This window comes from Opisthorchis viverrini (assembly GCF_000715545.1).
Source record: "Opisthorchis viverrini unplaced genomic scaffold opera_v5_64, whole genome shotgun sequence".
NCBI lineage: Eukaryota > Metazoa > Platyhelminthes > Trematoda > Opisthorchiida > Opisthorchiidae > Opisthorchis > Opisthorchis viverrini.
The window spans coordinates 165,381-178,629 of record NW_008751720.1 but is presented as its reverse complement, the minus strand read 5'-3'; the positions used below and the strand labels follow the sequence as shown (position 1 = coordinate 178,629).

Genomic DNA, 13,249 nt, shown 5'->3' with positions numbered 1-13,249 from the left:
CGGGGCTAATACTACTAAGTCAGCCAGGCAACCTGCAGATATGAGTTTCGGGAATGGTTGATCTGTGTGGAGAAGTGGGCTTTTGGTGTATTCAGATTTCACTTTGTGACGGGGGATCTTAATTTGCAAGAGTAGTATACCAACACGGAACAATTAAGCAGAATAGAATGCCCTGTAATGGACATAAGAGGGACAACAGTTTTGCGCAGATCCCGTCGAATATCACAAATAAAAAATGAATTTGGAAGGAAGATGTTGGTCTGAAGCCTTTCCCTTCAATCCACACATTTCCCGCTGAAACCCATAATGTTGATAAAATCTCGTTGCCAGATAATTTTTCAGGTCAGACATACTGAATTGATAGTTGTAAAAGAAAACATAAACTGAACCTCTAAGGAGCTGAAGTGAACTTGAGAGTGGGAACTCAAGTTACGATTGTCTGCCTAAGTTTGCTTTTTCTGTGAGTCTCTCTCAGGACTCTCAGGAAGATGTCTAGCTTGTCCAGTTAAAACGGGTGATAGAGTGAGCTAATTGACTGATGTAGAGCGCAATCGCGTGGCCAAACGAATCAAGGTATTTCCACTAAGTAGTTTTTTCCTTGGTGATTTTGGTCTATTTATCTTCATCTCACACGTTCTGATTTGTCTATCGGTCGGGCCTTCGAACAAAACCAAATTGATATGCAACCAAGCTGCAGAAATTCAGACTGTCATCTCCAAGACAACTGTGTGTACAACGAGAAAAGTAACCTTCGAAATGCCACATGATATTTAGTAAATCCGGTGTTCATCCCGGCATCTAACCACTAGCTTTTTGTGTTCTTTAAAGGAAAACAACCTTTTGGTTGGGCTTATTTTTCCTCTCCAACTTACATGGTCAGCGCAGGTGCTCGCGAAGTCTCTTGCCTGGTGCATTTTCAAAGGTAAGCAACTCATGATGAGTTTGCGATAAAATCCCAAATACAGTTTGTAAAGACATGTATTAACGGTAGTTCTAAATCTTCATTAGTCAGCTGAAGCTAGCAAGGATTATTCTATGCATATGTTTACTGAGCCTGCCTTTCATGGACAATAATTTTGTTGATCTGCTTCAACTTTATACGTTTTAGGCACCACGTCACCTCAGATACAGGATCGAAAACAGTAGATAAAAGCTGTATCGAAGACAACTCCGTGAGTTTGGTTTGTTCGACTGCCTAATGATAGATTCGCACCGTTGAAGACCCAAAAGCCAGATAACTTCTCAGAACCATTGCTCATTCTTTGGTACAGAAACGATTCAACACGACCTTGAGGCTACCATCGATTTACTGGCCAGGTCATTCTCTTGAAAACCTGTTCATGAAACTCCTTATGAGGTTTACTCTACCCCATGTGGTTGTGTTCTGCAATAGACGAGTTCATAAGGTGATTCTCCTGGTTGGGTGAAGTCGACCGTAACAGAGTTTCACGTTGTGCAAGGCGCTTTCTATTTTCTTCATCTATGCCACCTAAGGTTCGAGACGAATTCCTGTTGACCCAGTCCTGTTTACGGTAACAGGCAAAAGAATCAGAAAGATGAGGCAAAGAATCAGAACTATCTATAAGCAGAAGTTTTCAGCTCACCCCAACCTTATAATTTCTACGCGCAGGTGCATGCACGTTTCTCTTGTCTATGTGACCGACTGATGGCGCAAGAGATATAATGGGGCCACCAGTTAATTTTCTTCCTGAAGCCTACATAGATTAGTTCGTTCCCTGCCCCATCGCAATCAGCATGGAGTTGTTGCCCTTTTCAGGTTCCAACAGTTTACCTTGGGAAGTTTTAAATCTAATGCAACGACAGCTCACTTAATTCAGCTTGCTTCGCGATCAAAATATGTGGCAAGCTAGAATGAGACATTCCACACCAGGGTTTTTGGTTACAACATGGCGATATCTCACCACAAAGAGGTGCTAATGCTCATTGGAACTGGTCGCCACATCTTGTAAACGGTACACTTTGTTGCAGTAAACCTGGGTAGTGGTGCAGAATGGGTTCTACTGCTCATTGACACTGTAGATAAACTGACAGAAAAACAAAAAAGTTGGCTGGTATCTCAAAGTGCAACATTTTCTGGCTGGTTTTTGAGTGGAGCCGTAGTATACGTTACAAAGCAATTGTTGGTAGCTAGTAGAATGGTTCTCGAAATGGCATCATCCATCAAGAATGAGTTTTCAGTTTTCCATATTTTTTCCGGGTGGAAACGGCTTTTCTTCAGCTAACTGACACCGAATATTGCTAAAAATGCCGTAACTTTATGCAACAACAATGTTAACGATCACAATATGGGATGAAAACATACGCGGTTTCACCAAGCATAATGGAACTTGCGGGCCACACAAAAACACGAGGACACAAACTTACGCTTCGAATGAGTGTACTTTGTGTGCGGCCTCTCAAAGATAGGACGGAGGAAGTGTGAGATTTGGTGTGTAGTTTAATTATCATATGATTAAGACATTTGAAAGTTCTTGGTTTCACTAGGATGCTGGCTCCGATTGCAATAAAGCTGGATTCTGGTTGGATATGCCTTGACTTCAATCTCGCTGTCTTGCCGGGCATATTTCCCTAAATATGCTGTTTTTATGCCGACCAGTTTACAGGCAAAAGCCCCAAGATGGAAACTTTCTTCAGTGATCAGCGTGAATGCGTCGAGCGAAGAAATACACTTTTCAAAAACACAGTGAGAGCGAATCACACTACTGATTAACCAGTCATGGACAAATGTTTAGCCACTAACCAGGTCCGGAACTCTGAATTTCGCGTGATGTGCAGTGCTGATGATTCCAAGTTTGAATGCAACGGGTTTACAGCGTTTTTCAGCATTCCAGCATAGGTGAGCTTCACTGATAGAAATCTCTTGTGAACATCACTAAATCTCTTCAAATCTGCTTCAGAGAGTGAGGCACACTCCGGTTCAGTTAACTCTGACTTAAGAACTACAGAAGCCCTTCGTGATTCACAGCCTATGAGTACAAACTATCCGTTGAGAAAATGAATGAATAGAGACACAGTGGTAGTGACGAAGGCATATGTGAATAGTTGGTTCTCCTCCTTCCCCGATAGATCTCTATGGAAACGAACCAAGCGAGGAGATAGCTTTGAAGGTGGAGAATTCTTCCTTTATCGCCTCCCCAAATTTGCTGCTTTACTTTACACCACTGATCCAGTTTAATTTGTTGACTGCTAACTTAGAAGGTCTGCGTCAGTAAGTATAGCTGGTTCACCAAGATATCGCACTAGTGAATTTTTTAAGCGCACATTGTTCGATAGATTGGACTCACTCAGATAAACACGTACTGTTTGCTGAAGCATTTCACGTTTGAAATTCAGATCAACGGTAACGCAGATAAAGGATAGAATGAGCCAACGCGTGGCAAATCAGTGTCACCTGATCGCACGAAAATAATTTTTTTCGTCAAACGAGAATAAATCTTCGTGTTTAGAGTCTATCCAGGTTTCACTGGGTGAGAAAATCATCAGTTCCTAAAGATGTTTATGAACTGGCGGCCAAAAAAGAAACTATGATTAATTTTAGGCTGGGTTTGCGCACACAGGAATGTTGGAAGGACTGAAATATTCGTTTCACATAAGGTGTACCAATCCACCCCAGGGTGTTAGTGGCACGCGAATACAAGTAAGACTTTAATACCGTAGGGCGGATGACCCACGATCAGGTCCTTGCTGGTCATCCCAGACAAAGAAAAACCCCATTACTAACACCACCACTTTGGCTTTCAGTAGTGGCCAGCGTCTTAGAAACTTCCCATAGAAATGATGAAATATTGAAACAAACACCTGTAGCCTCAGTTTCCACTAAATCTTCGTTCACTGGGAATATTCCATTTCTCCGAGTCAGTGGCGCTTCATGGTATTTTTCGAGTGTGTCAAAGATCTCAGTCCTACGTTGAAGTAGTAACTCGTAGATGTAAAGACAAACGAAATAGGCTTCTTGCGTTGCACTCTGAGTAAACTTAATGAAAAATGAAGCACTGATTTAAATGCCTCCTGGTTTTTGGAATAGAAATCACTCGTTGAGGAACAGGAAACTGAAAAGCCCAGAAAAAGCTTGCAGAACCACAGCGTAGAGACAGAGTCAGTGAATGCGAGGAGAACTTCGACATCCAAAAATTCACTGACACCGACAACCGATATATTCTACGTTCCATTCGAGGTTCGACCTGGAAGTGCGCAGCCTGGAATTCATTACGAACCCATCTCTGCAGGTGTACTGGTAAGTTGGGATGGTAATATGAGGAGAATAAATGATACCTTTTAAAGTACCGGGACCCCTGAGAAGGGCTATGATCCTTTTTTCAATGATCAATGGATGGCAGATGTTCTTTATCTATTAGCTTTGTGTCCACCATTTTACCTACCCTCACTGCTTTTGTATATTTTCAGCCCTTTTATTATAAGTTGTGAAGTAAAAAAGTGGGGATCTGAGTATTAATAATTGTGAGCAAATGCTGATCTGAAGAGTTAAGAAGTTCCCCTCGTAACCTTTATAGATTTAAATCTGAATTTGTGTACACGTGCCATTCTCTTGGTTGATCTTGTGGTAGTTGATCTGTTTGCGGAGCTTGATAGTTTGGTTTCTCGTCCCCAGTCGAGAAGACATGGTCAGCGCGCAGTTGAGTAGGTGACTCATCCATGCCTAGATGCGTTTATATTGTTTTTGAAGAGTATCTAATATCCTGTCATGTGATTGGCTAATTGATGCATACCTTCCTTGTAATACTGTTATCCCAATCGTGATTTGCGCTGGATTGTGGTCTGCATGCCTCGTATTACATTGGTTAGTTGGATGGCTGTTTTGGGGTGCTTCAGATCCGTTTTCGATTGGCTGGTTCCTGCTTTGTGTTGCATTGTAGTCTTTCTTCCTCGAATTTAGTTAGTTGTGATGGTAGTTACTATTTTTAGTAGTCCCCTTACTTCAGCCTGATTTAGCCTGAAGTGAGGAAACTACCGAAAAATAGCAACCTCCATTTATCTTAGTAGTACTCCTAACTTATGGCCCAGTTAAGATCCACTTCACTCCGATCCTGCGAGGCTTGGTTTGAAATGCACAGCTTGCCAGAGTCTACTAATAAATTTCAATAAAGGCCGCCCTATATGGCTCCCCACCAAACAATAGAATTTCGAATTCGTATAATCTGACAGAAACTAAAAATCTTACCGACGGGATCGTAGAACTCCTTTGTTCCTAAACAACAGATCTTGCACCGCGGGCTTTGACCGTTTGACATGCAACTAACAGAAGCTCCTCCTTAACCTGAAGTGAGGGAACTATCAAAAAATAGAAACCGTCATTTTTCACAACAGTACTCTTCACTTATGCCCTAGTCAAGAGCCACTTCTATCCGATCCTGTGGGGCTCGGTTTGAAACGCATAGCTTGCCAGAGACTACTAATAAATTTCAAAAAAGACCGCCCTATATGGCTCCCTGCCAAACAATAGAATTCTAAATTTGTGTATTCTGACGGCAACCAAATATCTTACCGATGGGGTCGTAGAACTCCTGTGTTCCTAAACCATAGATCTTGCACCGCGGGCTTTGACGATTTGACATGCAACTAACAGAAGCTCCTCAACAAATACCAACTCTAGAATAAGACCTGTGTTTTTTGTCCCTTGTATTTCCTGATGTAAAGTTCTTCCCTAATAATAAACCACATGTGTTGAGTTCCCACTGGTGGCCCTTGAAGCAAGAAAGCCTTCGTTCCTCAATAAAGACCAGTTTAAAAGTCGGTCAGCAACAGTTTATATTTTCGTTTAAATAAACAAATATATATGGCCTTCCACACAAGAAATTGCTACAGAGAGCTGGCTGAAGGTGATGTTTTCTGCTGGTTTGTCTTGTTAAAAGTAGCCTTCTAGTGAAGCACGCTCTGATAGCCAAACCGATACTTTCTTTCCGTAATCAGCTTCTTCAGCTGGTGTACTGTTTAAGGAAGAGGTATATAAGAGATAAATAAGATACAGGTCTTAGATCACTATCTGCAGTACGTTTCGTATGATGTGTATTACAGGAACTCTTTTCCAGTGTGTAACACCTAGGGAAGTCTTTCTAAGTCCAGGGGTTCCTCAGCCTCCCCATTCCCAAGACTTTATGAAACTAGTATTTTGAGGATGACAAAGTTAGTCAGTAAGTCAGTTTATTGTCTAACCACAACATATTACACCATTAAAAATGTAACATATTTTTGTCTGATTTAATAGCAAACTTCGCTTTAAGGAACGGTTGAGAACGCTTTTGCTTAGGCGTGCTCCCTGGATAGTCCACATCATGTTTGCGCCCGAAGAAGTTTTTTGGAAAGAAGTTTACAAAAATCGGATAAGAGTGAAATCACTTAGCATATGTGCTACCCCTGAGGTGGTTTTTCCGCAATAAAGTTGCAAAATTGACATCCATAGTCAATGTAGCCTGCTGTATCACACATCCCAAGACGGAAGTACTGATTGATGTTGGTAGGCGATGCAACGTACTTTCATTCACCATCAAAGGCAATGCTCTTAAAAGCAAAGTGACATTTTTAAGGTTTTCTTAAAAGACAATAATGATGCAGAACGTTGACTTGCGTGCTTATGAACCAGACGTGTGTTTTTGAAAGTTTGGAGGCACACTTATACTTGTGTGAACGGACAAGTTCGTCATTGCTGTTAAGACAAACCCGCACTCAAACCGTGTCCGCTGACCTTAAGGTGCTATGGCTTGTCAGCGCGATAATCTGTTATTCTGATGGAAGAGACCAAGGAATTACCGTTTGATTCTTAATTCCAATAAATTTGAAACATTTAGAGTGAAATTGGGATTTCAGTGCGCAACTCTAGTTAGCATGCATTGAGTTACGGCTTTCAAACGAAATTCCCTAAACTTTCACTACGTTGACGATGTTCATAAACGATAAGTATTGTGTTTATAGGGCAATATTTCTTGTGTTTCTTGTTTTGTGAGTGAGGATCCCATGAAAACTGCACTTGCCCTAGGGTTTCATCATATTTCTACCGAAATTCTGAGTCCATTGTTCTTGCTCGGTAAAAGGTATTCTTCCTTAGAAACATCAGCCCCAAGTGTAGTGTTAAGAATCCCCCCCTGTAAATTTTATTTATCGGGCGGTTCCGCAACAAATCCGAGTACATGTGGGAAGTAAAAATGCCGGCTATCTCTTTGACAAGTGTGACATCACTAGCCTTCTTTCTTTTGAACTCACAAGCATTTTACAGGTGAAGAGAAGGAACACTCAATTTTAATTGGACTAAATGTGGATAATTCAGTTCCGGTCTGCTCGGAGCCTTTGGACTTTTATGTTATCCTTAGCAGTCATCACTCGAACCAACTCAAGCGAGAAGAAAATGCAGATCCTGAAGAAGAACAAAATAGTCCAAATCGTTTGCGAGTTGCAACGCCGGCCAGTCCTTCTGTTGCTCGTGTTTTACTACTGCCGTCGGATGGTGAGTCAGAGAATGACACAGGTCCACCGTAGTTAATAATACTACAAAACTATGAACAAAAGCGGTTTGAAAGTGTTGAATTTCCTAATACCACTCAATAGGCGCGAGCATGCTTCACATGTATTAACGTATTTTGCAATATCACTGCAGTGAAGGAAGCATGTGTGGAGCCTGTGATTTGGTTTATTCACTAACACCTGGCCTTCGAGTAACCTTCAATTGTCCTTCGATGATAACACTACGTTTGCAATCGTTTTATCAGACTCATTCGTGTGGATAGCGTAGGCATCTGGGGATAATAAACTAGTACCTTTCAGATAAGCTACTCTTGCACCACATTTAAATAGAAGAAATAATTATTCCGTCACATTTTTTTAGTGAATAGTTGTGTCACGTTGCCCCGCCACCTGTGAGTGCGCGAGGCAAATGCTGGTGCAGGTATTCACATAAGACTATGGCAAATGCAAAAAGCAATAGTTCCTACTCAATTCATACATTCTCAGACATAAGGCATGAAACTAGCCTGGTTATTGTCTCATGGAAGGTGAGACCTCTAATCATAGCTACATCATGGAATAAGCCAGTGCACTGTGAGGTAAACATATGCTGATTAGGCATATGGGAAATTTCCCGAAAAAATCTGGAGCAAGATGCTAAAGTGGCGTGGTCTGTTGCCTCTCCTGGCGACTCAGCCGTACTTCTGAGGCTACTTGAACTAGAAACACAGATGCAATTTTGTTGAAATAACTGGAAATATTGAAGTGGTGCATACGATCCAACAAAATATTCCTAATTTGTGGCTGTTGGTTCCTTCTCGTCACGGGACAATGTGGTTGCGAACCATTCACTACCGGCCGAGGAGACATAATCCGTGCTACCCTACTACCACTGGAGCAATGTCACCTCTACCATCGATGAAACGTTTGCAACCAAATTGCTCAGTTCGGCGAACAGAGCAACGGCCACCACTACAAACTGAGTTTCCAACATTCTCTTCAGTTTCTTACATATGGTGGCATCTGAACATCATTCGGGTCTTTATTAAATAGACATTACAACATGATTATCAAATTAGACGTTTGCTTTACCGGATATCCGCCATGCATCCAGTATTATTTATTATCAGGAGTAAAATGTTGTTTTACGTTAAGTTATCCATAAGGAAAAAAGGATTTCAGGACGAGAACATAATAGATCTCCTTTAGAAATATTTTCATCGCTAGTGATGAGAATCGCCCTGGTGACTGCATTTACAGGAAGGAAAAGATATTCTTACTCAGGGTAAAACTGTTTTTTTCTTACGTGCGTATCAAACGGACAAAACTGCAGGGGTATTGCATTAGTTTAGAGTTGCCCTTTGATCCACGTTTAAGAGAAGGTCACTGAATGAAGACAGTGATCTGGTTCATCACTTGTAGCTATACATCTGTACTAAGTGCATTGCAAACTTCTGTATTAGGTTAATGTCCCATGCCACCTAACGATAGTGCAATCCAGGAATGTCATTAACGTCTCTCTGCAGCTGTATGCAATACCCATGGTCACTGCTAAAAACATCTCTGAGCCTTAGTTCTGCCGTTTTCATGTTTCCTCATCTCTTCAGAAGCATTATTTTTATCCTTAATTGCAGCCGAAACATTCTTCACTTGTCAGTGGAAGAGATTAATTACTGAGTTAAATCCCGACAGGAACACCAAGGTGAAAAAATGATGAAGTTGTTTGTCTTGTTCCAGGAGACAAATCCTCAGTGAAATATGCTACATCCGTTTATGTTTGTTTATCACATCTTATGGGAGTGATGGAAGCACTCTTGATATAGTCGAAAAGTCATGCGCCGAAAAATTTAAATACACAATAGCGTACCCTGAAAGACTGGCAATATTCACCCGCCTATGTCCGGATCCCCTATCTGTAGCATTCAGGCGGTGAAGTCACTGTAGAGCAGGTTACAAAGGAAATAGTGTAGGACCCCATAAGTGGGTTTCCTTGAGCGAAATTTACCCTACTAATTAAGTATCGTTTTCAAAACGGCTAATTTTTCACTACTCATGCCAAACAAAGTAGTTTGCAGACGCAACGTGTCCAGGAAGTAGTGCGCTCTCAGCAGGTCAACCAGAAGGTAAGTGTGAGTTATACGGATACAATAAAAAATCGCTTTGCTTAAGTTATCAAACAAAGCGATTTTTGCTTCTTGTCAGTCTGAAATCCCATGGAATCCACGAAGTTGTAAAACTATACTCGCATATTCAAGTAGATCAGTGTTCGGTAGTTTAGACCAAACCTGTTCAAAGGCTCCGATTGGCATTAACCTTATCAGTATAGATTGATTCCAGCAATCTGTTAAACCACGTCGAGTTACGCGCAAAACCCCAAAAGCCAATTCTTTCAAATGGAGGTTTATCTACAAATGCGGTACTATAAGTACAATAATAAAATGATAAAGCTTTACAAACCTCAAATCGTGGGACTATGCCGGCTTCTATACACCGGTTTAGGAACTGCTAATTCCTAACGGGTCTCAAGGTCCACGCCGACTCGGAGCCACGTGTTTACAAGCTAGCGAAACCACGTGTGAACTTAAACGACACGTCCGATGACAAGGTCAAAGAACGGTTTATGTTCAGGTCAAAAACAACAAGGGTGGTATAGGCACAGACCAAAAACAAAAAAGGGGGAATCGCGTTGTACAATATAAAGAGTGGAAGAAAGGAATCAACAGAGATATTCTGTTAAACCAGAAGTTGCTCTTTCCTCCCATTTTCTATATGGAAGGGAGTTACTACTAAAAGATTCAGAGTTTTCGTTTTCAGTCTTAAAGAATCTGACGAGATGCGATCCTGTATGAGGTCACTTCACTAGTTCTCTGCTAGGAACATCCCACAGCATTATGGCTACATAGAGAATAACTGCATATTGTCCTGCGCTGAATTGTTGGCCGCATTATCGGAAGATACATTGAGGAAAACAGACGACTGTCTCAGATCGCCAATTCTGAAATCGCACTCAAAAGGGGATTGACATAAAATGGACTGCATACGCTATGGTGAGAGATAAATGCCAGACAACCTATTCCCCTTAAGGCTACTACTGCTGGTACCTACATTTTTTATCGCCATGCGGTCCTGCATATGTAGAACAGTGCCAACTCGAATGGCATGCAACAGTTGACGAAAATTCAGACCAGCAAAGCTGCTATCATGGGGTTCAAATCGATTAACATCAGTGACTGAATAGTCTCGGTGAGCCTAGGAGATAGTGGTCGCAATTAGGATGTTGATTAGCAAACCCATCCGAGCTGAAACAGTCGAATTCCCCTTCAAATGTAGGTTTCATAACACGAGCATCGAGCCGTCAAGATTTTTCTGTTCCAAGCAAGTTTTCCCCCATACAAAAAAGTTGCCGTTGCCTTTCCAACTCTTTCGGGGACTCCTTACAAACAAAGACATGTATGGCACTAAAACCAGAATATTTGTTCAGGGTAACAAACTTTCATTGTAATGAGATCTGTAATTGCCCGTGAGGTAGAATCATTGGGTCTGGAAGCAAGTGTCTGACAAGATAAAACAATTCTAAACTACCGTTTTATCAAAAAACGCTTCACTGAGAAAACAAATGTGCTACATGCACTGGAGAAGAAGAACTCTAGCTCTTATCCCAACCCGTTTTATTGTTTCACGCTAAGAAGTCGCTTCCAGTTGTTGCCAGTGTTGTAATAAGTTAGAAAGTTGCACACAAACGGGCACAGCCACCTCTTGAATTGCAAAATTTAGATGGAAAGAATACAGCTAAAGTTAAATCCGATCCATCAGTCCCAAGCTAAATATTAAAAGTATCACTGAACTTCGACATTTTGCTTTTTTGTATTCTCTCCAGCAAGTGACTGTCTCGAGATGCAAACCAGTCATTATTACGCCACACCGGACTCAACATCAGTCGTTGTTGCTGTGATTCGTCGAGGTCCGTGTCAACAATTCTGCCAAGTTGAAATCTTCACCAGGTATGTTTAGCTTTTATCTAGGGGGATAGAATACTGATCTAAATTTAGAAGGAGTGATAAAACTTTTCAGCAAGGGACAGCAAGCCTAATATAGCCGAACGGAACAGAATCAAGTTACAAAACCATAAAGCATCAGGCTTTTTTAGAAAATTTCAGGTGTGTGTATCTTAACACAGAAATCTACCAAGAGAAACTATACCAGAAAAGTGAAGCGTCATAACTCACTTGAGGGCGGCCCGAAAATTAGATCACGAGTGACCGGGTATAATTCAATGGGCTTTTAAGCGAATGAGCTCTCTTCGTAGAGGTAATATATGGACAGATTATCTCACTACTGGCACCTAGCAGAGCACAGCAGACGCTTTCTTTTCCTCAGTTAGCATTGCGTTTTTAAGTGCACAACACTATTGACCTTTGAAAAGTTCTAATTAGTAGATAATGCACCGGCGTTGGACCAATCGTAATGTGCGATTTCCGGGGCCAAACCTTTAGGACCAGTCCACCCTCGGAGGAGGGTAGCATAACGGCCCCCATAAAAATAAAAATGCTGGCCAATCGGAGGAGAAACATTCCTGTCGCACCAAAATCGTAGAATTTTACCTCTGGATGATTTCATTATATTACAAGAGGAGGACGACTGCCATTGGGACGAGTTAAAAACCGAAACTAAGAGTCTTCTTAAATATGGACGGAATTCACAACAGCGAGTTCACTAGGTACCACCTCCCTTCGTTGGGTTCCGGATGTGACAGCCTTCTCTCTGGGCCTTGCGGCTCGGTGAAACATCAGATTATGGTGTGCCTATATTCCATTGACTACTTGAGACATTCCTTATTGGTCGAGTTACACTATGGGACAATGTCGCGGTGCAACTTAAAGGTGGAATCCCCAAGACCCTATTTGTTTGACTCAGCAGTTTCTTTTTAGATGCTTTCAGTCGTGCTACTTTCTTCGGGATAGGTTGAGTTGTCAGAAATCAGTGGCCTACTTTTTTCGATTCCAGTGGACCGTCCAACAGTGGACCGTCTATCACAATACGATAACCTATATCAAGATGGCTCCCCGGCCATCAGCTTTCTGCTCACCATTAGCCACTCTGACAAAGTTAAATCTAAAAGAACACATAGTGTAGTCATGATAGCCCTGTGTCGTCACAGCACACAAGACCGACAGTCACAACAAGTTAGCTGTCTTAGGCCGATTATACATATATATATATATGTATTCGGCAAGAATAAAAGAAGTTCATATCTGTGTGATCACTTGATATATCAATTCTATTCAAAATCTGTTGATCGATGCTCGTAATTATCTGTTAAGTTATATGCGTTCTGTTAATAGTGAGGTAACTTCATCCAAGACTGCAAAGGAAGTCATTTTATGCTGAAAAGCCATGATAAACCGCACAGATGTTTCAAATCGGTGTACATCTCTTACGAATTTTTGGGGGGATTCAAACCAGAAACCTCCAGATTGTAGCTGAAATGCCGTTCGACATTGAGTGTTAGAGCAATAATATGATTTGCCACTGCTCTCTAATCATGTCGTAAAAGAAATATAACCTAGTGTTGACAGGGTCCTTGAATGATGCCTCCCCAGATGAAGGTCCATGTAGCTCTTATTTGTCAGAGCAGATTGCTCACAACACTGGCGACCAGAAGATTTTAAAGCGCTGACTGGGATCTCATTATACACGTGAAGCCGATTTATTCTAAAATGATTTGGGAGCCTTACTTTTTTGCAGTAATTTATTCACCCAACGAAATCCACCTGTG

General features: G+C 41.5%; 1 protein-coding gene across 1 annotated transcript in view; it reads left to right on the top strand.

Annotated features, from left to right (window-relative positions):
- Positions 1–680: 680 nt before the first annotated feature.
- T265_04071 (hypothetical protein) overlaps positions 681–13,249 on the top strand; it is a gene marked incomplete at both ends in the record, with an annotated part of 30,963 nt that continues 18,394 nt past the window's right edge. Inside the window, 6 exons of the mRNA XM_009168717.1 lie at positions 681–744; positions 829–922; positions 1,109–1,172; positions 4,046–4,255; positions 7,240–7,477; positions 11,351–11,474. Coding sequence (XP_009166981.1) covers positions 681–744; positions 829–922; positions 1,109–1,172; positions 4,046–4,255; positions 7,240–7,477; positions 11,351–11,474 — 794 coding nt within the window. The remainder of the gene's footprint in view (positions 745–828; positions 923–1,108; positions 1,173–4,045; positions 4,256–7,239; positions 7,478–11,350; positions 11,475–13,249) is intronic.